The sequence below is a fragment of the Chelonia mydas genome, chromosome 11 (assembly GCF_015237465.2).
Source record: "Chelonia mydas isolate rCheMyd1 chromosome 11, rCheMyd1.pri.v2, whole genome shotgun sequence".
Classification (NCBI taxonomy): domain Eukaryota; kingdom Metazoa; phylum Chordata; order Testudines; family Cheloniidae; genus Chelonia; species Chelonia mydas.
In genome coordinates, this window is record NC_051251.2 from 56008736 (window position 1) to 56035865 (window position 27130).

The 27130-nt window shown below is 39.7% G+C and overlaps 1 protein-coding gene across 13 annotated transcripts in view; it reads right to left on the reverse strand.

The window, feature by feature from the left end:
- ANKRD44 (ankyrin repeat domain 44) overlaps positions 1 to 27130 on the reverse strand; it is a 206699-nt gene that overhangs the window by 107525 nt on the left and 72044 nt on the right. For all 13 annotated transcript variants that reach the window (XM_043525212.1, XM_043525215.1, XM_037912257.2 and 10 more), the window contains exon 2: positions 10099 to 10182. In XM_043525212.1, the coding sequence (XP_043381147.1) occupies positions 10099 to 10182 (84 nt within the window). The remainder of the gene's footprint in view (positions 1 to 10098; positions 10183 to 27130) is intronic.

The window sequence follows — 27130 nt, forward strand, 5'->3', positions numbered from 1 at the left end:
TAAGGAACATTTTAAAATAATTCAAAACTTAATGGGGACTTGGCTGTCCGAAAAAAGGTGCAGCAGGAGAGTGGAATTTTGTGCCTGTGACTTGTTTTGACGTAACATTTTGAGCCAACAAGATATTCAGTGGATCATCTGATATGATCAATTCATACTGTCCTAAAAATAAAAGCACCAACCCATTTACAGGCAGAGCAATGTCTATCCACAAGCATCTGATTCTCAGACACTGAAGTCATTGAGAGACGACTTCAATAGCAGCAGAATCATGTTTTAAACAAATCCCCCAAAAAAGTTTTTTAGTGGTTTGGTTGTTTTTAAGCCTGATTTCTACATTTCCTAGATAAGAAAATAATTCCTCCTCCACCTGTCACAATTGAGCATCCAACAACAAAACAGGGCTCATGCTGATGCAAGTTATAACTGAAGAAGGTAGACTGAAATAATCTCTAGTAAAAGACAAAAAACAAAACAAAACCCAACCCTCCAGAGGGTGATCATTTATTGGAGTTACTTCTGAAGAAGCCTGACTATTACATCCGTAGCTGAGTATGTACATAAGTAGGTCAGTCAGAGGATCATTCTCAGGTTCCTGTTTATGCTACAAAAAAGCATGACAAAGAAAACAAGAGGAACTAGGGCATATGCACCTATAATGAAATTCACTCCTTGTGCTCAGAGCCCACACAAAGACCATCCACCAACTAAATGGTGCCCAGTCTTTGTGCTGAGCCTAAGCACAGAGAGAAGTTCAATCGCAGACATAATTTTGACATGATGGTAGAACAGTGAAAAATCAATGAGGTCTAAACATTGAAGGCTACAAATAGAGACAATAAAAAAAGTATTATTTCAATCTGTAAAAGGTTTGGCAGTAATCAAGTTCATATAAACCTTTAACGGAAAGAAAGCAGCAAGAGGAGATAGTGAAAGGAAGACTGGGCACAATGGTAAGGTAAATAATAAGGCATGTTTCAAGTACAGAACTTAAAGGAACAAGACAATAGATATGTTACATGATGGCTAAGACAAGTTACAGAAAGTGACGTAAACATTCCCCCTTCAAAAATGAATTAATTTGTTGCCTTGGTTCACAAAAGAGCATGTGCATCTACTGAAAGTGTCAATGAAGATGTAATGGAAAACTAACGTCTGCCTTCATTTTTGGCCATATTAATTGGTTGAGCCACAGAGACCAATGTAATACATTTAAAATACTGCTTAGCAGAATTAAGATCAGATTAATACTTAAGCAATTGCCAGGCTTTTCACGTACACCAACGTAAATCAGGAGAAATGTCACTGATGTTAATGGAGATAAGAACAGAATCAGAGCTAAAAAGATTTAGGGATTCACACTTTCTCCAAATTGGCCAGGGTAAATTTACGAGGCAGAATAAATCACATCCTACTGGATGTATATCAATGACTAGAACAGAAATTGACTCAAATGTAATGGAAACAGTCACACAGAAAGAACCTTCAACTTATTTTACACAATTTAAGCCACACTTACAATTGTTAAGAGACGGGAATGTATTGACATAGAAGGGACAGTTCACAAAGTGGGTGGTAGTGTTGATAGAACAATTCAGGTTCAATTTTACTTCAGAAAAAATAATGTAGGGTGTTGGGAGCAAAGGCACACTTGGGCCTGTTAGAAGCCTGCTGTGAATTTTAAGAGTCGGCTCTGATAATATTTAGCAGCATGAGCATAACTACAAGTGCGCACGTGCACAACATTGCAGAGCAATCATGCTTAGTGCTGCGCATGTGTCAGAAATTGCAGAGTAATCACATTTGTGAGAAAAAGAAAAAAGACAAGACAAAGTAACTAAAAAAGCTAGAAAAGACCCATCTGAACTAAAACTAAACCTGTACTGACAGGAGGAGAGTTGATACGGAAATCAGAGACTAATACATATGTATAAGAAAAGATACCAAAAAAAAAGTTAGAAATATATCTGTGTAACGAAAGGGGGTTGAAGCTGTATTGTCCGGTGCTGAAGGCAACTGTGATGAGATCATCCTTACGAGCTCCTCACTTGGAAGTAACTGATCACCACTAGGGTGACCAGACAGCAAGTGTGAAAAATCGGAGCAAGGGGTGGGGGGTAACAGGCTTCTATATAAGAAAAAGCCTCAAATATCGGGACCGTTCCTATAAAATCGGGACATCCGGTCACTCTAATCACCACTTGCTGAGTGTTTTGCCTTAATAAAGATTTGTTAGACCCATGTGATGAGTAAGTGAATCTCAATCCAACATACAGTAGGCAACTGATTAGGAGCTACTAAGAGGAAAGAGCAATTGAGCAGGGTTAGCTCCTGGGCTATTTAAAACGTAGCTATGGTCAAAAAGTTGATTCTGGAACACAACATCTCTTTCTCTTCAATATTTATTTTCCTTCAGTGATTCCTCTGTTAAACTGTGCAATTTACAAAACAAATTCAAATGCCTAACCAGGAGTACCAGCTGGTATATGAAAGTCAACTTGTGTTATTTCTGCTCTCTGCATTTTCAACAGCCATAACCACCCATACAGGTTTCCTGAATCAAAACTTAAGGCCGGACCCTACTAATCTTAACCCCCTAGGTATGTTTACACTGCAATCAAAGACCCTTGGCATGGCTGCTGCTGGCCAGGCTCAGCTGACTTGGGCTCACAGGGCTGTAAAATTGCAGTGTAGACATTCATAGAATCATAGAATATCAGGGTTGGAAGGGACCTCAGCAGGTCATCTAGTCCAACCCCCTGCTCAAAGCAGGTCAATTAAATCATCCCAGCCGGGGCTTTGTCAAGCCTGACCTTAAAAACTTCTAAGGAAGGAGATTCCACCACCTCCCTAGGTAACGCATTCCAGTGTTTCACCACCCTCCTAGTGAAAAAGTTTTTCCTAATATCCAACCTAAATCTCCCCCACTGCAACTTGAGACCATTACTCCTCGTTCTGTCATCTGCTACCACTGAGAACAGTCTAGAGCCATCCTCTTTGGAACCCCCTTTCAGGTAGTTGAAAGCAGCTATCAAATCCCCCCTCATTCTTCTCTTCCGTAGACTAAACATCCCCAGTTCCCTCAGCTTCTCCTCATAACTCATGTGTTCCAGTCCCCTAATCATTTTTATTGCCCTCCGCTGGACTCTTTCCAATTTATCCACATCCTTCTTGTAGTGTGGGGCCCAAAACTGGACACAGTACTCCAGATGAGGCCACACCAGTGTCGAATAGAGGGGAACGATCACGTCCCTCGATCTGCTGGCAATGCCCCTACTTATACATCCCAAAATGCCATTGGCCTTCTTGGCAACAAGGGCACACTGTTGACTCATATCCAGCTTCTCGTCCACTGTAACCCCTAGGTCCTCAAGGAATCAGGCCCACATCGAGGGTCTCAGAGCCCAAGCTCCAGCCCAAGCCCAAATGTCTACATTACTATTTCTAGCCCTGAAGCCTGAGCCCCGTGACCCTGAACCAGCTGTCCAGGGCTCTGAGACTCAGTGCTGTGGGTTTTTATGGCAGTGTAGATGTACACTTAGTGTCATCAACTACACCCAAAAGTCAAGATTTGCATGACTGGGTCCTTAGCTGGCAATTTTGTGGATATCGTATGAGGCAGAATAGAAATGCATGTTGCTCTTACACAAACGATAAGGATAACAACGTAGGGTTTTTGTAGTACTTTTCCTTCCATAGGGCTCAGAGTATTTTACAGAGATTTGTGAATAATATCCCCTGCTTTCAGATGAGCAAACTGAAGCACAAAGAATTAACAGGCTTGTCTACATGGTGTGGCAAAGTAATCCTGCTTGAAACAGTACTACAATAACACTCACTAGGAACCTTTTAGAGCACTTTAGCAGGGAGTGCCGAGTCAGTTAGAGTGTAACACTTAAGCACGCTACAATTTATACACCTCTGGTGTGCACTGTCGCACTATGTAGACAAGCTCTAAGCAACTTGCCCAAAGTCACTAGCAAGTCAGTAGCAGTTACAGCAATAAATCCAGACCTCCTGTCTCCCAACTGCATGCACAATGCGGTTTCCCCTGATACATTGGCCCCAAAGTCCCAACAGTAGCTTGCTTATGTCAGTGAACAAGGCACACAACAGAAAACACAGGAAAGACATATGTGCATTGGCAGGTGGCATTTTAAAATCACACTTCAAACTACATGTGAAGTATTTCTATTCCAGTACTAGACTTTTCAGGATCCATATATGCACAAATAATTCTAGCGAAATGCAGGTTTGCTCAAGTCATCTTCATTTACAAATGTGGTAGTGTGATGTATTAACAAATTCCAGGCTTATTCTGAGCATTCCAGTATTAAGCAAAATACAGGAAAAGCTGGATTTTTCAGTCAAACAAGGACATGTTATGAAATGACAAAACACTTACATAAAGTGTGGTTACTAGCCTAGAACAGCTGCACTTGCTAGTTAGAGTGGTTATTTTGTCATACCAAGGTGATATATGCCATCATGTGCCAGCAATGCCCCTCTGCCATGTACATTGGCCAAACCCGACAGTCTCTACGCAAAAGAATAAATGGACACAAATCTGACATCAGGAATCATAGCATTTAAAAATGGGTAGGAGAACACTTCAACCTCTCTGGCCACTCAGTAAAAGATTTAAGGGTGGCAATTTTGCAACAGAAAAGCTTCAAAAACAGACTCCAATGAGAAACTGCTCAGTTTGTATTAATATGCAAACTAGATACCATTAACTTGGGTTTGCATAGAGACTGGGAGTGGCTGGGTTATTACACATATTGAATCTATTTCCCTAAATTAAGTATCCTCAAACCTTCTTGTCAACTGTCTAAATGGGCCATCTTATCACTACAAAAGTTTTTTTCTTCTGCTGATAATAGCTCATCTTAACTAATTAGCCTCTTCCAGTTTGTATGGCAAATTCCACTTCTATGTATGTATGTGTATATATATATATATATATCTTCTTACTATATGTTCCATTCTATGCACCCGATGAAGTGATCTGTAGCCCACGAAAGCTTATGCTCTAATAAATTTGTGAGTCTCTAAGGTACCACAAGTACTCCTGTTATTTTGTCATTGTTACAGAAAAGGTTTCTGTTAAATCCAAGTGACTAATCCCTCTTTGATAAAATGGGATTTGAGGAAGATATGTGGCTTGTAGATCACTTGTCGAAGAGTCTCAGTCATTCTGAGGTCTGTCTTATTGGCTGTTGATGTGGGTTCTGTAGTGGCCAAATTAAGTCTTTTAAATAATATTTTTATTAATCAATCATGAATACACGAATGTGATTTCATGCAAAGAACACAGCTTTTTTCCCCTGAAAATGGAAACACCATTTATTAACTTGTATTAAATCTTCAAAATGATTTTTCAAATCTCTCTTTACCTTACTCTGTTGACTCCTAGCAAGGGTCATGCTTATGGGGTTTGGTACCATACTTAAAATATCTTTAGTCTAATACTTACAGAGTAAGACACTGCACTGGAGAATATTAAGTCTTACGTATTATAAGTATCTCCATTAACTTGGATGAATTCTTGATCGGTTATGACTATGTGGATTATATAAGGTAAGTAAAAATGCTCAGTATTGTTTTGCTGCTGGTCCTCTTCCTACACATAATCTCAGGATAGGAAACTGTGGCCTCATATTGGACTACTAATCCTCATTTGTAGCTGTGTACATTAGTATCATCTCAAATTTATGCAAATGTATTTAAGTTTCTAGCTTTCATGGTTGCAGACTAAAGCTTGAAAGCATGACACAAGTACTCTAAGCTCAAAAAACAGAAGGCAAATAAAAGCATCCAAAAATTAGTATTTTTTTTAATTTTAGGATTTTGTAATAAATGATGATGATTTGGAAGGGCTTGACTCTCAAATTTTGAGCACTTCATGTTGGCAATGCTACTTTAAGAAAAATGAAACCAGTTGCATCTGTACACTGCCTACACATCTTAATTTGTTCCCCATCCTTCCAGCTAGTCCTTCTCAATCACTCCATTTCAGGAAGCACTTGTGTAGATAGATCTTCATAAAATGACTGCTAGAGACTTTAATTTTTTATTTTTTTTTTAAATGAAAGGTGGAAGTAGTGAACAATGAGAGCTATGCAGTGTTGTTCTTCCAGACCTGAAGAACAGCTCCTGTGTAGCTCGAAAGCTTGTCTCTCTCACAAACAGAAGCTGGTCCAATAATGTAGAGGTACGTCAGCAAGCTCTCATAATGAAAGTCAATGTGATTTGTGCGACTACTTCCCTTATGCGCCTTTGAAAATCCCAACCCAAGTTATTAATAAATCCCTACATAGATTAACTGTAACAAATATAGTACATGCAGATGGTGCTTTGACTGGTAGAGCTGGTGAAAAATGCAATATATTTTCCATGAAAAAGTTCAAACATGATAAAACTTCTGGCAGAATTTTATTTTTTTCCAGAATTTGTCACCTTTTCCAACAAAAATTAAAACAAAAAACAATTCTGGTTTATTCCCCTCCTACACACACACACACACACTTTCTCTGCCTGGCATAAAAAAAAGGGAAAAAAAGAAGAAAAAGGGAAGAGGGAAAAACAAAGAAGTTTTTCAGTTTTCAAAAACCACACACTTTTTGTTCTTTATCTTTTTAAACTGGAAGATTTAAACCTATATGAAAATATTCCATAAGTTATTTTGTTGCAGTTGAAAAGCCATTTTTCTCTGAAAAAAATTGACCTGCTCTTCTGCCTGGGGGGCTGGAATCCTGGATGAGTGAAGCCCTAAACAACTGCCTAGATTTCAAATGCCCACCACTGGTTCACACTGTGTACAGGGCCATCACTAGAGGGTGGGTCAAAAAGCTCTTAGGGAAGAAAGAATGAAAGAAAAAAAAACATCTCAGAACTGTCCCCCCCTTCTCCAAATTAAAAAACTAACAAAATTACATCTATATTTGCATGTATAAAGGGTAAGTGTTAAAAATACCTGCCTGCAGCTAGCTCAGTGGTTTCATAGTACAACATATGTTGGTCTATAAAACTAAGACACAGGGATTCCAATCAAAATCCCTACTCCCTGGGCTGTAGGTCAGTGAAAATTGCCTGCAGAGCCACCTGTGGGTAAAAGCAGTCAAATGTTTAGTGACAAGAAGCAACTACAGCCCGCTAGATAAAAAGTATCATTGCCATCAAGATGTAAAAGCAGCAACTGGTTCTCCACAAAGACCAGTGAGAAACACGGAGCAGTCACTCTGACCTCTATCTTGGAAAAATGAACTAAAAACAAACAAGCCACGCTAAGCCAAACAGTTACAACTTTTTCTTGGTTACAAAATAAAAGTCCCAATTACAGAAGCATCATTTAGACCTCAGATTTCAGAATAGCAGCCGTGTTAGTCTGTATCCGCAAAAAGAAAAGGAGGACTTGTGGCACCTTAGAGACTAACAAATTTATGTGAGCATAAGTTTTTGTGAGCTACAGCCCACTTCATCGGATGTATGCAGTGCAAAATACAGTGGGGAGATTTATATACACAGAGAACATGAAACAATGGGTGTTACCATACACACTGTACCAAGAGTGATCAGGTAAGGTGAGCTATTACCAGCAGGAGAGCGGCGGCGGGGGGACGGGACCTTTCGTAGTGATAATCAAGGTGGCCATTTCCAGCAGTTGACAACGCTGTCAACTGCTGGAACTGGCCCACCTTGATTATCACTACAAAAGGTCCCCCCTCCCCCCTCCTGCTGGTAATACCTCACCTTACCCGATCATTCTTGTTACAGTGTGTATGGTAACACCCATTGTTTCATGTTCTCTGTGTATATATATCTCCCCACTGTATTTTCCACTGCATGCATCTGAAGAAGTGAGCTGTAGCTCACGAAAGCGTATGCTCAAATAAATTTGTTAGCATTTAGACCTCAGAGTCATTTATTTTTTTAAACACACACTTCCAGGCTAGGAAAAATATTGTTTATATTGCTAGGTTACATAATTTGTTCTTCTAATTTATGATTTGCTCTGAAGTCTTTTCTAAGGTTAATATTCTATTTCCTTAGATAAGGACAACTCTCATGCTGCTTTGACAGTTTACTATTGTCAGGTATCACTTATTTTTCATAGTTTCCCATGTCCCATTTCGTTCAGCCATGCTAATAGCTATTCTGCTGTGGGCTCTGAAACATCACACGTGACTTTAGAAATTCTTAAAGCTCACTGTGAGAGTAGTCAAATCATATTTTTACTTTGTATTTACATTTTAACTCTTTCAATATTTTTACTATTAACCAAATATGATCAACAAAAAACCCCATCACTAACAAGCAGTGCCAAAGTTTCCTGTCACATGGCTAGAAGTAGCCGAGCATTGCTGAAACGCTTACATGGAAGGAACTAGAAACAGACTGAAGATAATTCGCCTATGCAGCTGGGAGTTGTGGTGTCTTCTACCCATTCTTTTAGTGACATTTCCAGTGTTTGGTATTTATCTGAAATTACTATTTTAAATTTATATTTCTGAATATATCCTGAAAAATATTTTTGTAATTACTGCAAAGAACATTCCATTTCTTATATGCAGACGGGAAAGCTGGTGGGTCAACACAGTCTTGCAAGGGCTTTCACTGTACTAAACAGAATTCTGCATAAAAATGTTCACATCAATTATATTCCATTAAAAGCCATGGTCTCCTCATAGAAAAACATATGCTACCCACTTAATATTTTACCTGGGAATTGAGTACATCTCCATAGCAACGATCACCAGCAACCTTGGACTGAAGGGGACATGAAAACATTTTATGGGTAGAACTAGAAAGCATGTGACCATCTGGATCTACACAACAAGAGTTTTTGACAAACTAATATGCAGTATAAAAAACAGATGATTCACCTTGCAGGTGTGTCAAAATTCCATTGTTACGATTGGAGAAAACAAAAATAGAAGGGGATATAAAGCAGACAATATTTTACAATTAGCACCTTTAGATTCTTATTTCAGGACAGGACATAAGAACTGATACTTACATCATCAGCTTTACCTCAGTCTCTCCTTTCACCTCTCTATATGAGCCTGATCTGACGTCCACTTAAGTCAGTGGCAACTCATTCTGTTGAGATCACTGGGAGTTGGGTGGAGCCCTGCTGAACTAAAGCTGGGGGATCACTGCTACAGCTGTAAGACAAATCTCGACGTCTACCTCTTTCAACCAGATATTTGGCCCACAATGGCCACAGGAGCTGTAGTTCCAATCAAGAGCCTCCTATGTTGTAAATAAACCAGACAAACCACTGGAACTAGCTCGGAAGAAAATAACTAAGTTTTCTGGTCTGGAAAAGACACAGGGAAAGGATGTTTAACTTAAAAGACCAAGTTGACAGCCTGCAAATCTCTGTGTGGTCTCAGCTCCACGGTCTAACCAGCTCCAGAGCTTACCAACTATACTCAAGATGCCAGCAAAAACTGCTCATTTTAACAGTTCTAATGTCATTGAATACAATGGGGAAAAGTGTAAGGCAAAAAACAAACAAGTTCCTAAAGAAGAGCAGGCTCAGTTTTAAGATTTTCCGCTATTAAATATTTAACCTCTGCTTGTTTACAGCTGTTTACCATTGTCTAAGCTAGACATAAGCCAATCTATCCTGCAATAATTCCTCTGTGTATATACCACTGGCCAAGCTGCAGCTTCCTTAATCTTGTTGTTTGAGATAGCTGTAGTGAAATTAGCTTAGACATTAAATATATTCAAATCCTGAATGAAGGTCAGTCCCAAATCTGCAAGGGCTCATTATTAGTGAGAAATTCTACAGAGATTCAAGATATGGTACTTTCAGCTGTTTTTTATTTCACAACAATAGGGATTTGGACAAAACTTACTGTCCTTGACTGACTTGCACATTTAAAGTAATTATGGTACATGTAGGGAATTACTACCCTGTGCTGTAGATAATTATTTGTTCCAGTAATAACTAGGAATCTATTTAAGCCATGAATCTCTAGCTACCAAATATTTTCCATTTTGTTAGTTTCTTTATACTAATGGAATCATTCATATCGAAGCCATGACAGTTCATAAGCACAGTTACATACACACACAGTCACTTACCAGAGCATTAACATCCTCAGTTTTGTAGATCAACATCCTTATCTCCTCTGGATCCCCGCTGAAAATTGCTTGGACCAGTGGTGGCTGAGAACAGAAAACAATCATTAAAGATTTGGTTTTTGTTCTTTTAAAGACAACATATTATTCCTTCTAATATTTACCAATACAGTGCACAGACATTATGCATTCAATCCTTCGCCAGTCGCAAATCAACGTGAAAATCTTATAAGCAAGGTTTATTAGCTTGCACCAGGTATATCTGTATGCCTGAACACGTAAGTGTACAGATCGGGATCCCCATTAAAATGGCAGCTTTTGCCAACAGATACCACACAGTTAGCATAGTTGTTTCCTAGTCTAAGTATGAGATTACCAGTTTTCCCTTAGATACTACTCAGCTCTAGCTGTCAGCATATGGTGAAGTTTTAATGACAACCACTCTATAGACAGTTAAGCAGAAAATAATATGAACAGCAGTGTATTTCTCAGTGATTATTATGCATCTCAGGTTATTTTACTAAAGAAAAAGCCAATCATCACAGTTTAACTACCCAAGAAGTGAAAGAATTGTCTCACTGCTTGAAATTAGGAAGTGGAATGTACAAATATATAATAAGGCAGAAAGAAGGAAAAATCTGGCACACACATTTCTTAAGTGTTGTTGACAGGGGAAAGATGACATCACTGCCAGTTAATCAGAATGTTGACTACTTCTCTCTCTCTCTCTAGGTTTGAATTAGGCCCACAGCACTATAGTATCTGAGTTATCAACTAAACTGACAGGAACAATCAACTTTGAAATCTACTCAATTTAAAAAATAATTGTTTCAGATACCAGACCACAGATCCTGTGCCAATGTTTGCAGTTTTACAATCACATTTTGCCTTTTTAAAAATATTTCTCTCTCCTCCTTGGTGTATGAAAAGCCCACATAAGCAGCAGGGGAAAATGACTAAAACCCTCTATTCCTGTAAAGGGTTAAGCACATTTGAAATGCAAATTGACTTCAAGGAGACTACTCAAGAACACAAAATTAGATAAAAAGAGAAGGAGGACTTGTGGCACCTTGGAGACTAACAAATTTATTTGAGCATAAGCTTTCATGAGCTACTGCTGCCACAAGTCCTCCTTTTCTGTAGCTCACGAAAGCTTATGCTCAAATAAATTTGTTAGTCTCCAAGGTGCCACAAGTACTCCTTTTCTTTTTGCGGATACAGACTAACACAGCTGCTACTCTTAAACCTGACAAAATCAGATAGAGCTTAAGGGACCTGAATATACACAAAATGCTGTATAATGCACAATGTCAACAAAGTAAAGGAACGGGGAAGATTATCATTGAAAGAAGACGGAAGAAACACTGTCCTGAGTTCTTTCTTGTAACAAAAGCAGGTAAAAAAATTCTGACAGACATCATTTTTAAATTGACTGTGTCCCTTTAAGAGAGCCTAATCGCGAGAAGAGGCCAGGGAATTTGGGGACTGGATGGATACACCAGATGTAAGGAGGGAATGTGGGATGGGATGAAGGAAAATGGAGAAGAGAAAAGGGTTAGTTAAGTGGAAGGTTGAGGTGAAAATTGTTCCTCTCTCCCTGTATTTTGAGGATAAAATTAATAATAATATATACATATATCCAGTTATGGATACCACACTTTAAGAAATGCTGAACACCAAAGCATTATTATCTTTCAGCTTCATCTCTCTACTTATCAGGTGTTCAGTTTGTGAAAGACGTTCTTAATTAGGTTCCCCACTACTGATGATGCTTTTGCAGTACAGGCTTAAAGTTCTCCTCGAGCTCTTTCTCAATGCTGCCCATGTTATCGACAATAGAGCTGAGGCAGGTGAAATCACCAACAATCTCAACTGGCTGGTCGCCCACTAAGATACTAGAGCCTGCAGTATGTTTAAAATCATCAACTGGAAGAACTTCGTTTTTACCCTACTTCATTTTCAGGTTGACTTTTGCCGCATAGCTTTCCAGGGCTTTATGTGTCACGCGACTAGCTCGTTCATTGATTTGAAAACTAGCACTATGTCGTTGGCAAAATCTACATTGGTGAGGTTTTTATCATCATGGCGTATTCCTAAACTGCATTCACTTAATGTCTAGTCAAGCACATAGTCTGTGACACCACTGAAATGTTCTGGTGTAGCAACAAAACCTTGTCAAATGCCCAACCTAATCTGGAAGAAGGAGGTTCTTTTCCCTTTTCCAAGAACACAGCTTGAGGAGTCATCATAGAGAAGATGGAACATTCTACAGAGGTTGCCAGTGAGGCCTGTGAGTTTCAAGATCAGTTAAAGCGATTCCCTGTCAACAGAGTCAAAGGAGGTCTTGATATCCACAAATACAATGTGAACAGGGCACTTGAATTCTCGTGCCTTCTCGATAAACTGGTGCACAGATGAAGATTTGCTCTGCTGTGAAACAGCCAGGAGTCAAGCCAGCTTGTGGTCTGCTCTTACTCCTCAAGCTATCAGTGGTTTATTGCTGAAATTTTAAGTCCGAGTTGAGAATGTGCATCTGCTGGTGTTCATCATAGAAAAAGTATTGTTCTATTTGTTGGCTGACAGTGGGAAAAAATGGAGGTTGTGCAAGTTAGGTATATGTTGATGATGGATGTAGGATGATCTGAACTGATGATTTCCTTGATTTGCAGCCAGTGCTGTTTACACATGGATGACTAACTCTACCAATGATTGTTTTCTTTTTTGGGGTGGGGGCAGGGTGCAATTTCCTAGGTTTTTTAAAATGTACAGTGTGATTTTGTAAGTAATGAGACCGAGATTTAGTGTGATATTCTATTGATAGAATAGTTAAAATATTTAATTAATGTATTTATTTATAGAAAATGTTTTGACTGAAAATTCCTCCAATTCCAAAAGCAGCAAAAATTCTAATATGAAAAAAAATTAGAATGTGAATGTCAAAAAACGCATAGTAAACTAATGGAACTGGAAATAGAGTGCATATGTCATTCATGTTTTTTCTATTCCAGATTTTGAAAATGTGTACACTTGCTTTATTGATCTGGATTTCAAGTGGTGTCAGATTCCAGAGAAGACGTCATTTAGGACGTGTACAAAATTTTCTCTTCGAAATCCAAACCAGCAGCCAACATAAAACTTTTGTTTTATTGTTCTTTTATAATAGCTATTACATTTGTGATTATAAAATGTGTCAATATTTCTTACTGTAGGAATGTGGTAGTGAATAAGTGACATTTCTTAAAAATAACTTCTAAGATTGCTTCTGCAGAGATCTTTCCAATTTTAGGTGCATTGTTTACTCAAAGAATCATGTGTGTCTTGTTACACACTGTAATAGCGAGGATGATCTCTCCCCTCCCCCAAATTTCCGTACACAAGATATGTGCACTCATTGTGATGGGACATGCTACTCTGCTTGGTCCTGAGAGAGGCAGAAGAGTGACTGCATTAGAAACTACCATCCAGGCCAAAGTTCTATGAGGAGAAGAAAGAGTTAATCAGTAGAACTACAAAACAACATGGGGTGAAGTCCCAGCCCCACTCACCACAGAAAACTAACTATCCTGTACTGTTTTTACTCTATATTGACACAAACAAATCTTTGCTTCCTCCAGTTTCGTTATCCCATTAAGTTCCATAATATATAATACATCAACTTGATGTAGAACACTCTATAAAAAATTATTTAAAAAACCACATTATTCAAAAGGCATTTCAAGCAAAAGAGAACAAAAAAAAAATCATGCAGCAAAGCAAAAGGTAGAAGGTAAAAGAGTCATACAGACAATGCAGCGAGACAGCTCACATTTTAATACGAAACAAATGAATCTATTCAAGCCTTCACAATGCTCAGAAAAGACGAAGGGACTGATTCTGCAATGCTCAAAGAATGCAAGATGAAGCCTAATATTTGTGTTCACACATTTTTTGCAGTGCCACTGTCAACAGTACAAATATAATAATCTCTTCTCTGATCCCTGTTCTATTCCTGGCTGTCAGTTTGGCTCCAGATCTTGGCTGCTTTCAATTTTTCTTTAAATAGGCAATCTTTTGCCCTAGGGATGGCTAATGTTTCCAGGTGAATCAGAGGTTATTTCCTGCAATTCCTGGAATCCAGCAATTCTTCTACCCAGAAAACCTCAGTGACAAAGCTATGTTGTGGCAAACTTATGAGCCAAGTCACTGAAAATAACTCACAACTTTTTAAATTTTAGGTCACTTCTAAAAAGTGAAAGAGCAAAACAAATTGATTCAATTTGCCAAGAGTTTTTCTTCATACTAGCTACTTCAAACTGATCGTTTGCCCCAATTTCTGTATCTCATTTTAAAATGTGTCTGGAGATCACATCTCCAAATTACCTGAACAATTAACAAACAGTGCTTCAGAGTTAAATGGATCAAATGGAGACAGAAAAGATGCTGAAGACTGGTTAAAATCTGGCAGTATTTTGCTGTGTTAAAAATGAGGATGACCAAAAAAATAATGACAGGTTTCAGAGTAACAGCCGTGTTAGTCTGTATCCGCAAAAAGAACAGGAGTACTTGTGGCACCTTAGAGACTAACAAATTTATTTGAGCATAAGCTTTCGTGGGCTACAGCTCACTTCATAGGATGCATAGATGGAACATACAGTAAGAAGATATATGTACATACAGAGAACATGAAAAGGTGGAAGTTGCCATACCAACTCTAAGAGGCTAATTAATTAAGATGAGCTATTATCAGGAGGAGAAAAAAAACTTTTGTAGTGATAATCAACATGGCCCATTTCAGACAGTTGACAAGTCCTCATGTTAAGTATCCTCACACCTTCTTGTCAACTGTCTGAAATGGGCCATCTTGATTATCACTACAAAAGTTTTTTTTTCTCCTGCTGATAATAGCTCATCTTAATTAATTTGCGTCTCAGAGTTGGTATGGCAACTTCCACCTTTCCATGGTCTCTGTATGTACATATATCTTCTTACTATATGTTTCATCTATGCATCCTATGAAGTGGGCTGTAGCCCACGAAAGCTTATGCTCAAATAAATTTGTTAGTCTCTAAGGTGCCACAAGTACTCCTGTTCTTTTTGCAAAAAAATAATGTACAGGAAAATTTGATTTATTCATCAGTTCTGGGGATAACAGACTTTTCCCCAAGCTTAAATAAAATATGTGCAATGGTAAATTATACATTATCTTTAGGATTATAAAGGGGAGATTTTCAAAAGCACATATGGGTTTCAGGAGACCAAGTCCTACTGGCTTCCTAATCTCTTAGATGCTTTTGGAATTCTCCAATTCCTTGGGACATGAAATGTCTTTAAATTTTGGGTATTGTAAGCATTTGAGCAAAATGAGAACAAAATCAATAAATAATACATGGTGCATTTGGTAAAAAATTATTCTCGCTGCATGTTTCCAGCATTGGGTGCTTCATTGTCCATCTATTTCAATACATTGTAGGACGCGAGTATTTTAGCTAGCAATCCTTTTTCATATTGTATTTATTATACAGGAAGGACAGAGATGTAAGAACAGTAGTATACCTAAAAGAGTCCACAGACTCCAATAAGATATAATTTCTGAATGAAGTGAAAACCACACAGTAAAAATCTCTATGGAGATAAATCCCAAATTACAAGAAAACAAATAAACCAGGTCTACTCTACTGGCCTCTTGAAGAGAGGAAGACTATATTGAGTGCACAATACTGATCCTGATGGGGGCCATCGGTGCTACTACTGTAACAGCAAACCCTACTCACCTCCAATCCCATCCCAGAAAACAAGATCCAGAGTGTGGACAACAATAGTATGAACTGATCCAGGAGTTACATAGGATAAACCCAAGATAACCCCATTGGTTGTCGGCTTTACGGGCAGAAGTAACTCTGACAGCGTTCCAGAGTAACGGAGTACTTGTGGCACCTTAGAGACTAACCAATTTATCTGAGCATAAGCTTTCGTGAGCTACAGCTCACTTCATCGAATGACAGCGTTATGCCCAAATATATATGCAGGGTTATGCATATACACAGACAGTAAACTATACCCTTACAGTCTGACCCCCAGATGGTGTAAATCAGTTTAGCTACTTTGACATAAATGGTCTGATGCCAATTTACATTTGGCCTTCTGTCTTCAAGAGGGACCCAGCCATTTGCTTTCTAAAGAGTGAGGAGCTTTCAAAAGAGCTTTTCACTTGCTCTCTCAACCAGAAGTCAGCAAAAGAGTGTTAGGTTCAGAATGTCAAAAGAGATAAAATGGTCATCAGCAGGACAGAGCAACAGAAACCATTGTGGTGGGTCTGCTATGTCCTGAAGACTTTATGGGAAGGGGAACTCTTTATTAATGAATAGCCATTTCCACTTTGGCTGTAACTGTCCTCTTAATTTCTCAATATCCTTAAAGCCTCACTCACACATGCAAACCCACACCCACCCCTGTTCCTCACTAACCACAGATCCTCTGGAGAGAGTCAGCATCCCCTCATCTCCTTCTATGCTATGCAACAGCTGCAAACAAACACAGAAATGGAAGAAAAATTGAACTTTTGCTAATTTGTCTTTCTTCATAGTTTCATAAATCAAAAACTATCTCATCTCAGATTATCATAAACCTACACACACACCCCATGTAAACCAAAAGCTACAATGTTAATAATAAAAACCAGATTATAATCATCCTGCCATGATCTGAAATATTTCAATTGCTTATATCTCCACTTCTTTAATTGTGCCACATTTGGGTTCGAAATGGTTGAAAATTATTCAACAAGTCAATCGCACAGGTTGTGTACATCTAAAAATCAATTCCTGCATAACTGAGAGCTAGGGGCTCACACTAATGAAGAAATAGACTCCTCATATTTATTTAACCTTCATGAGATCAGACTAATAATCTGGTTTTAAAGCTCTTCCTTACCCTTCAATCTACCTCTTATTTATAGTCATTTTCCTAGCTAAAAGGTCTGTTTTCCACAGAGCTTGGTCAAAATAGCAATATTTCCATGATTACATACCAGGCTTATAAAATCATTGTCCTAACATAATCTGAAAACCCAACAATCAGATCCTGAAGTGATCCTCAGTTTCTACCTCACTCAGGCACCAAGACCAGGATTTTTCCCCAAAATGAAGAAAATACCTTAGATTTATTTGATAAAGAACCAAATGCTGAGGATACTATATAAATAAGTTAGAGTTGCACTTTAAGTAAACAAAGCAGTATTAAAATCTCCTCAAGAAGATTCAGCTCAATTAAATATTGGTCGCAGAAACTGTTCGACGATACTTAGAAACCTTTGAAAAAGATTTCATCTTGGAGCAACTTTTAGTCCACAGGGAGATGATCTCAGAAAATGGCCCTCGCGCTGTGACTGAGACCCAGTCATTGCTGGTGCCTCTTTGTTCTTCCCTGCTATGGCTTGGAGGGAATGAAGAACTTCTGACATTTCAAAAGGGGAGGGGAGGGGAGGGCAGAGGAGGGATCATAGAGAACAGCTTGGTTTGCGCAGTCCCATTGGAAATGTTAAAGATAAGTCTCTCAAGCCTTGGGGATCTGTACTACATTACATGCTATCCAAACAGCATTACTATTGACCACTGCGACAATACAGCTATGGGGTTTTAAAAAAAAAAAAAAAAAACAGCAGCAGGGGGAAGAAGTTTCTTTATCTGTCTAAATGTTCTACAGAAATGGAAGCTCAAATGCCATTTTGACTGTTCTGCACGATATTTCATCACAAGAAAAGCACGGGGGGATATTAGCCAAAAACAACCATCACCCCACATTGGTATCAATTCAGTTTTCCAGGAAATTTTTTACCAGCAGATTCACTTGTACCCCTCTCTCACTTTAAAAGACTCAGTACAAAAATGTTTCCCCAGTTATTTATAGCATCGGCTAATTAATAGATAGGAAACAAATATTGCATACGGTATTGTAGCCAAACCATTTCAGGTGCTAAGTGAGAAAAAAGAGCTGTTCAAAATGGATACCTATAAAAACAGCCATGTTAGAAAAGGCTAAACATTTAAATAGTCCCATTAAACAACACAATTAGGACTGACTAGGGGCCAAGTCTTCCTCCCTCTGGACTCAATGGGATGACTGCCATTAACTTCAAACTGGAACAGAAGCAAATACCAGATCCAAATCTGGTATTCAAAAGTTCACACACATTTCTGCTCGCATTAAAGGCAATGCAAGTTATGCTGTCGATTTCATTGGCAGCAAGACTGGAAGCCCTGAACTGGGGAAGGAAACCAACTTTTCAAACATAAGGCCTGGTCCAAAGCCCACTCAAGTCGATACATTCTAGTTCTCTGCTTTCTGAGGTTATTTCTGTTCTGTGCACAAACTATTTCTTCCTGCTCTTCCTCTTTATTACTGTTAGTACATCAGTCAACTAATGACTCACGCTGGTTGCAGATTTTTGTTTCTCAGTTCCCTCTCCAAAAACTATTCTAGTATCACCAGTGCTAGTAATTGCTAGTCAGCTCTCATTATTGATAGGCTCTTTCATCCAGTTTCCACTATCCACAGCAGCAATTATTCTTAACAAAACATCTCTTCCTAACCTGTCAATGAAACGCTCATCTTGTTCTGGCAGTCAGGATCCAAATTCGCCATCGAGTTCAGTACAATTAAAAACCATAGTGAATACAGCTGAACACACATCTCAGATGAATAAAACTGGGAGGGGTTCTTGGGGTAGCAGGATGGTGATACTTTCCATTTCATATAAGGGAATGTTTTAAAGTTGAGCCTCAATAAGGAATTTGGATAGTTCAAAGAGAAGAGAACAACACATTGATTCAATTTTTATGCAGAAAAATTCCCAGTGAAGCAATCATTAATATCTTTGTACAGGACTCCAATACTCAAAAATTCTGTGCAATCTTTGTTAACACAGGAGTTATTCTTTTCTCCAAGTGAGGTAAGAAAGAGAAGCTGCTAAATCTGCCAGTTTGAAAGATGTTTTCTTGTAAATTAAAAGGCTTTCGCAAAAGTCTACAAAATTTGTGAGAAATAGTGATTCTCTTGTTAATTCTTTAGGCTTCTCCGGGTCCATAGGCATGCCTAAAGACAATCTTGTGACACAGGAAATGCACTGCAAATGAAGATGTGCTTGCTGCAGGAGTAGGCACAACTGCACGAACTTTAATCTAGCTAGCGCAGTAACGATAGCTGTGAAGATGTGGCAGTGTGGCCCCTGGCTGAGCTAGCAACACTAGTATGTACCCAAAGTCCCCAGCAGGCTTGTACAAGGTTGGCTCCCCGACACCAAAACCTGTGTTATATTCCCACTACCACTTAACTCTTGCCAGCTAGATTAAAGCTAGTGCAGGTATATCTGCAAGCCCCTGTGCCCCGAGCCCGCTGCCTGGCAGGCACGCCGGGAGGGTAGAGCGGGGCAAGCCCCCGCGCCCCCACCCTGCTCCCCAGCAGAAGTGCCAGTCAGGCAGAGTGGGTCGGGGGACGCCCATTTTTCTGGGGGCCCCATAATTGGCCTGGGCGTGGGTCCCGTTGGCACAGTGACTAATCCGCCACTGGTCTCTCATTCCCTTCTGACCAGGGTATTTCCAAGCAGTACAATTCCCTGCCTTCACTGTCTTATTCCAGCAGAGACAGGCTGCCTAACCACACCTGCTTGCTTTCTCTTCAGATGTTAACATGTGTAATTACTACGGTTATAAGGTACCACACAGCACCGCCTGTGCAAGTCTATTTTATTCCTGAGGTAAAAGGCATTACAGCATTGGCTCAGAACAAGTATACTTATGACATGTTTAGTCCATCCTTTATACAGTTCAGGGGTCTTTGAACTGGAGTTTCAAGGAGCAGGTAAATTACAAGACAATTGGCTTCTCTCCCCAGAGTGTAGCTTCAAAAGGATGAATTCAAAGTGGGTCATGTGTATTCCCCTCACCCTCCAGATATTTCCTAGGAAAGCCACTTTACACGGAATGTCCCAAGAAGTCCTTTGAAGTTCCAAACATTTACATTAATCAAGTCCCTAGAAAAGCTACGTACAGTCCAACAATAACACAAACAGTTGCATCTTCAATACACTGGATGCCAAAGGCAACAAGCCCAATTCAGTAAAGGTGTAACTTAATTCAGGGAAGTTTATCTTAATTCCACAAGGTTTGTCAGGATATACCAGGATACTGTCAGTCTGTCACAACATGATCTTTGCAAATACTCCAGTCACTGAGGTTACCAAACAAAGGATGACAACTTCAAGTGGAGAATAAGCAGCAAGAACAAATGACTTCAAAACACAGATCCTAATTTCATAACAAAGTCCTTAGTTTTGAAGCCAAGGATAAGCAAATAGGATATCTATGCAGCAGTGCTTATAAAAAGGGGTTCCCATGAAGCTTCAGTGGTCTCTAAGGTCAACTATTCTAAGCAGTCAGGTGTGGGAAGAAAGAGGGAAGCATCTTGGGTAAGAGAGAGGTCTGTGACACAGTGGGCCACTGGAAGTTCACTACTCTCTCAGCAACTTGTCAGGTCTGACATAGTCACTACACTGCTGTCATGAGGGGCGACTGACGACATGTACCCAACCTCTTACTGCTTTGGGTCTCATTTATTGATCCATGGAACGTGTGTCAGCTTCACTATACCTAATAGTAACAAAAAATGCTTTTTTTAAATGAATTGAATATTCATGCACATGGTGCCAGATTTGTTTTCCCTTGAAATTCCTTGGTGGCAGTGAAGAGAACTTTAGGGAAATTATTCCTCAGAAAGTATGCTGTTTCCTGTTGCTTGTTTCCGATCTAGTACTGCCCTTGTGTAGTTTAGCAGCTACAATGTAATGCAAAAGTCAGATTAAGGTTGACTATAATGTTACTTGCATTAACAACATTGTAACCATGTGAAGGTGTATATCAGTTCATAACAACGCTTCATTCCTATGTTTGCATTTGGAATGTTAAAGTTGGCCTGGAGATCGGCCTGGAGATGGGAGTTGCCTTACCAAGTGGGAGGTCAGTCTAAGGAGACAATTCAATTAACAGTAGGATACCAAGGGAGGAAAAATCACTTTTGTAGTGGTAATGAGAGTGGCCCATTTCAAACAGTTGACGGGAAGGTGTGAGTAAGAGTAGGGGGAAATTAGTAAGGGGAAAACTAGGTTTTGTAATGACCCAACTACTCCCAGTCTTTATTCAGGCATAATTTGATGGTGTCCAGTTTACAAATTAATTCCAGTTCTGCAGTTTCACATTGGAGTCTGTTTCTGAAGTTTTTTTTGTTGAAGAATTGCCACTTTTAGGTCTCTTATTAAGTGACCAGGGAGACTGAAGTGTTCTCCTACTGGTTTTTGAATGTTATATGTATGCAAACTGGACACCATCAAATTAGGCCTGAATAAAGACTGGGAGTGGTTGGGTCATTACAAAACCTAATAGTAAGGCAACTCCCATCTTTTCATGTGCTGTGTATTTATACCTGCTACTGTATTTTGCACTCCATGCATCTGATGAAGTGGGCTCTAGCTCATGAAAGCTTATGCCCAAATAAATTTGTTAGTCTCTGAGGTGCCACAAGGACTCCTCGTTGAATAAACTGTTGTAACTCTTCGTATCTTATGGTGAAGATGGAGGCAGCCCAGGAACTCAGCTTGTGCAGAATACAGAAGGCCACCTGCTAGGCAGGGAAAACAACCAAGAAAATATCCTAGCAGGGCTACCAAGCCCCATACTGGCTCCCTGTTCACTTCCAGTGCCAATTCCTCACACACTACTCTTGATCTTTAAGGTCTTCAGTTTGTTAGTACCCAGCTACATTAAAAACTACTCCTCCACTCATGAACCACTGAGATAGCTACACTCCTCTAGGGCAATGCAGCTGATAGCTCCCAGAATGAAACTCTCATTAGCTGGAGACAAGGGGCTCTCCACTGAAGGGGTGGAATGACAGCCAAGCCCAGCCCCAACCACTTTCACAGAGCATGTTGCAAGACTCATCTGTTTGTAAAAGCTGTCTCACAATAATGGATGACAAGGAACTACAGCGAGCAAACCAACCATAGAAAGTAAAAGCTGATGAAACTGAGAGAATAAGGAGCATAGGCCACTATGGACATCTCTATGCAACATTTAATTACAGTGCATGGTGCTCAGATACTATGGTGTCTGGAAGTAAAACAGGTTAGATAGATAGAAAAAGATTTCAGGTTCTTAAAAAAACCCTGTATGATCTATTTTAAAAACTTACGGACCAGCTCTCAATACATTGCTAGGCAGTGCCACAGATTATTAAACCTGAAAGAACTTTAAAAAAAAAAACTAATTAAACTTTAACACTTCTGCTGTTTATTTTTGCACATCACTCAGTCTGAACAATGAAAAACTAGTTCTGTTCACTCTTTCATACACAAGCATAATTAATCTTATAAAATAGAGTGTTGTAATGTTTGGGTATCTGGAAAAAGTTTAAAATTAAAAAACATTTAAATTCATTAACATATTTCCGTTAAAAACATTTTAGTGCTGTTGTTGTTTTAAAAACAAATCTATGCCTTGAGCCTCAAACAGGCTTTTATAAAACAGTAAATCATTATTTGCTCTCCAGTTCCATCGTATATAGTCTGATATTGTCTTTTTAAAATTTCCCTGTAAAAAAGCAACATTACAAAAAAAGCTAATTAGATAATTTATGGAACTGCTTATTAGCCAAGTAAGTGGCATGTTGCCTTACAATACTTTGGTCTGTATTATTGCAACTGAGCATTATTTAGAACATTTCTCTAATGATAGCAACAAAGAAAGTTGGCGATCATCAGTTGAATTGCTAAATTCACACAACTAATTGGGTAATCAAATCAGGAGATGCAAATTGGCCACTTCACTAAATAACTACACTGCATTACAAAAAAAAAACCCTAACAAATGACAACAACAAGAGTAGGATTTCCCAGTCGAGATCTAGTTCACTGTCCTTTGACGATTTCACAGCCTGCACTCAAGCCCTGGTGGAGGCTGTTGGGATTCTAACAGCATTTCCTTTTAACAGTGCTTCTCTCAGACATTCCCACATTTACAGGTGTTTCTGCAGTTCAGGGAAAAGCACATTAGAGGGACAGTGTGGGGGATAAATTTGTCGCCACCTATATTCTACACCTAATTAATGGAAAGTGTCAGGGCTTTGGTTTCCACGCTTTCAATCTGGTTTACATGAGCCCTATGTTTAAGCTTAATTTTTTAAACTGCATTTTCAAATGGTTAAGCTGAACACCCACAGGGCAAGGAGGAAGCCAGCGCCTCTGCAGCCAGGCACTCAGATACCATAGAATATGCTCTGAGGAGAAAGTCCACACCTTAACACACTTAAAACTGCCGTCACCAAAGAAGGACATTTCACCAGAGAATTAGATCACATCAAGGAACAGGTCACCCAAATAGCCCAAGAGAAGCTACTTCAGCACAGGAATAAACAAAACTTTCCAACCACACATCCCTAGTTGTCACCTACCACTCCACCCAGGAACCCATACCGGGCATCAAACAATTATAACCCATATTTGATGGGAACCATATCCTGAAAGAAATCTTTCCTGAACCCCTTCTACTGGCCTTCAAATAAGCTTGCCAAGCTCATAACCAGAAGCAAGCTCCCCACAGACCAGGACACACCAACTGCAAGTGGTACCAGACCCTGCCAGAACAGACAAAACTTGTAGACATATCTCCACTGCTGTAATGATCAATACTCTGCCCTCCCCACACACAACATACCTTTCAAGATCCCTGGGTCCTACACATGCCTATCACAAATTGCGTTGTACCTCATCCAGTGCACTAAATGTCCCAATAACTATGTGGGTAAAACCAGACAATCACTATGCTCTCAAATGAACTCACACAGAAAAGTGATAAGTGACAAAAACATCAAATCACTTGTGGGTGAACACTTTTCCACAAAGCAATCACTCCACATATGACCTCTCGGTTCTCATTCTCAAAGGAAATCTGCACAAAACCTTCAAAAGACGAGCCTGGGAGCTTAAATTCATAACTTTGCTAGATACTAAAAATCATGGACTTAATAAATACCCTGGATTTATGGTTCATTACAACAATATGTAACCTACTAAACCCTCCCCCTGTTTTGGCAGGGGTGTTAACTGGCCACTTCACCATGAATGGTCTCTTACAATATGTGTTAACTACTTTCGATAAACAATCTGTTCCACCTCCTATTTAGCTGAGTGCCTTTTCCAGACTGGAAGAAGAGCTGGTCCAATAAAAGATATTACCTCAACCACCTTGTCTCTCTTTTACTCCACAAGGCATTTTCCACATCTAAATCCTGCTTCTACTTAAAGTACTCACATCCCAGTATAGAGAATTCCCTCTCTCTGAGGCTTTCACTCTGACATTACATTAACCTAATACTAAAGCAATGTTGTTAGTTTCAGATTCCTTGCTCCTCAGGGCTAAATCCAGTAGGGAGACAGTGTTCTCTCTCCCCAGAGGGGAACAGACAAAGGCTTCCATTGTTCCACAATGTTTCTCAAACCAGCTGAAAATAAACAACAGGGAGCAGCCCAAATGCCCGGTGCTACTCCACTTTGAGAACATGGCGCAGCTTTTTTGGTTTGGATACATTCTAACATCAGCTGTCCCCAGTCAGTAACTTTGTTCTATCTGTACCATAATCATTTCCACCACACACTGAATTTTAGCCACTACTACCGTCATGTTAAACAAAACTGTATAAATATTTGAGCAAGTTTTTGCACACCAACTGCTGGACATTTCCAGTCTGGTTTCAGGTTATGCAGACACTCTAGTATCACGGTGCTACAATTCTGCTCTCAGAGGCAGAGCTGTGGGGAGGCACTAGCGCTAATTTGCGGCTCTGCCACGGTTTCTGAGAAAAACCTCAGGAAATACTTAAGGCACTTTTTTGTGTGCAAAAAAAATCATGTTTTCTAAACAACTTCATCCTCCCCCATGAGCTCAGCCTTTGTTTCAGATAATATAAGTGCTACAAAATTACTTGCTCTTGTAGCAAGTAGCAACTGATAACGTGCCAGGTCCTTTTGGGGTTGTTCACTGAAGTGTTATCTGACTCCATCTTTCATTGGGCTTGCTGCATTAAGAGAGTAGAGTCTGGCCACAGTGCACTCAGCACAGAGTTTGCTAAGCAGTGTTTAACAGAGATAAGGAAAGTAAACCACAGTTCTTCATCACTGTTCAGCCTCCTGCCACACTTGGCTCAGATTGGACGTTTGCAGCTGTAGTCACTCCCAAGCCAACATGCTCTCTGCGGTTCAATGCGTCTCATCATTCTGCATTCAGGGTTTTAAAGCCTGCTGACAAAGTTCAACTGCCTTGAGAGGGATAAGTTAACAGCAAACTGATCCTCTGCTCAAAGTTTGCTGGACGTTCGGCAAATGGAAGGAGAGAAGATGCCAGGAGAGACCTGCATGTATAGCAGAGCCATGCCTGCCAATGACAACAATGACAAATGCTGGAGAGTAGGCTTCCTGCAAAGTATGTACACCCCTTCGTCCCCCATTATCTAGAGCTGCAAGTGTAAGGAGTTAACCACCAAGCCATTCAAAATATACAAGCCAGGCTAGACGTCTACAGTTTCCCTCCTGCCTGTTCTCCCTCTGCATGTGATGTGACCCTTCCAGGAGCCATCAGAATGCACCCCGCTGGGGTGTGAAAATCCAGCAGTGTGAGTAACGAAAGAGCAAGAGTCCTGTATGTCTGTCCCTTTGGATGGTGGGTTATTTGTCCTGCTAGAACATACTCAACATGTTTTTAGATTACATGAAAACACACACACACACACACACCCAAACAAACGGAAGGTCGCAGAGTCTAGCACCCAACAGTTAGAAAGACCTGATTTAAAGCTGTCTGTGGCGTCCTTGCCCTAGACTCCCCTCTCGCCTCCGCCTTTCATCCTGCTCTCACTTCCTGTGCTGGGCACCACAGTGGCCCCTGACTACTGGGAGGAGCAATTGCAGGGGGATTGATGCTCAGCCCCTGCAGCCCAGGGATGAAGCAAGCCCATGAAACAAAATCTTAGTTGAGATATTTTAGCAGCTAAATTCTCCAGATTGTGTGACAACTGAGATTTTCAGAGACTCAGAACTTGGCCAAATTTGGGCCGATTTTCATGGGAATGTGCCATTTGCTGAGCCTGACACCAATGCAACCCTCCTGCCAAATTTCAAGTGCCTGCAAGAATTTTTTTAACATGGACAAAACAAAGTGTTTTTCCCTACCCTCATTCTAAGAAATAGCAGAACTAGTTTTGCTGAAAGCAGACAATAGCCACGGAAAATTTCAGTTCAAGCTGTTAATGCTTGGCAAAATTATAAGCCACTGACAACCAAGTCTTAAAATGGAAAGTGTCAGACAGCCTTAGTTATATGTGGCACTACGTGCACCACCTATAATAAATACAGGGTTCAGTGCATACAGAGTTAATCTGAGTCCATTTTACCTAACTAATGGGGCCCAGTTAATTACCAGCATAGTCTCTGCTCTACTGACAGCATTGGTTTGCTGCAATTTAGGGCAGGCAACAATAGAGATGTTCCTTTGCTGTCATTATGAAATGTCACTGGGAGTTCACACATTCATGAAGAATTGCCATGGTCCTCAACCTGGATAAGAATATGACCATTAAAACCAATCTCCCATCCCTCCTCCTCCCAAAGTACACTTCTGGGACTAGATTCTGTAATAAAGTGTAAGGCAATACTAGGAGTACATTTCCTGATAGTATTCCATAAGGCTAGACTGGATGGTTAGCACTTATAAACCCCTTTACATTAATAAGAATGTAATAGCTCATAGCCTTAAAATGGGAGTGAATTTTCAATGTTGTCTCAATGCTGATTTAGACAATTGGTTAATGTTATCTGAAGGCCAGGGTAACTTCTTTAGTTCCCATTACTTTTCATTTCATGACCTTTTAAAAATAATGGGAGCTTCTGTATGCTTCTAAGAAGCCAAGAATTATACCCTGAATTGGAATCTTAAAGTAATGCTCTAAAATGTACACA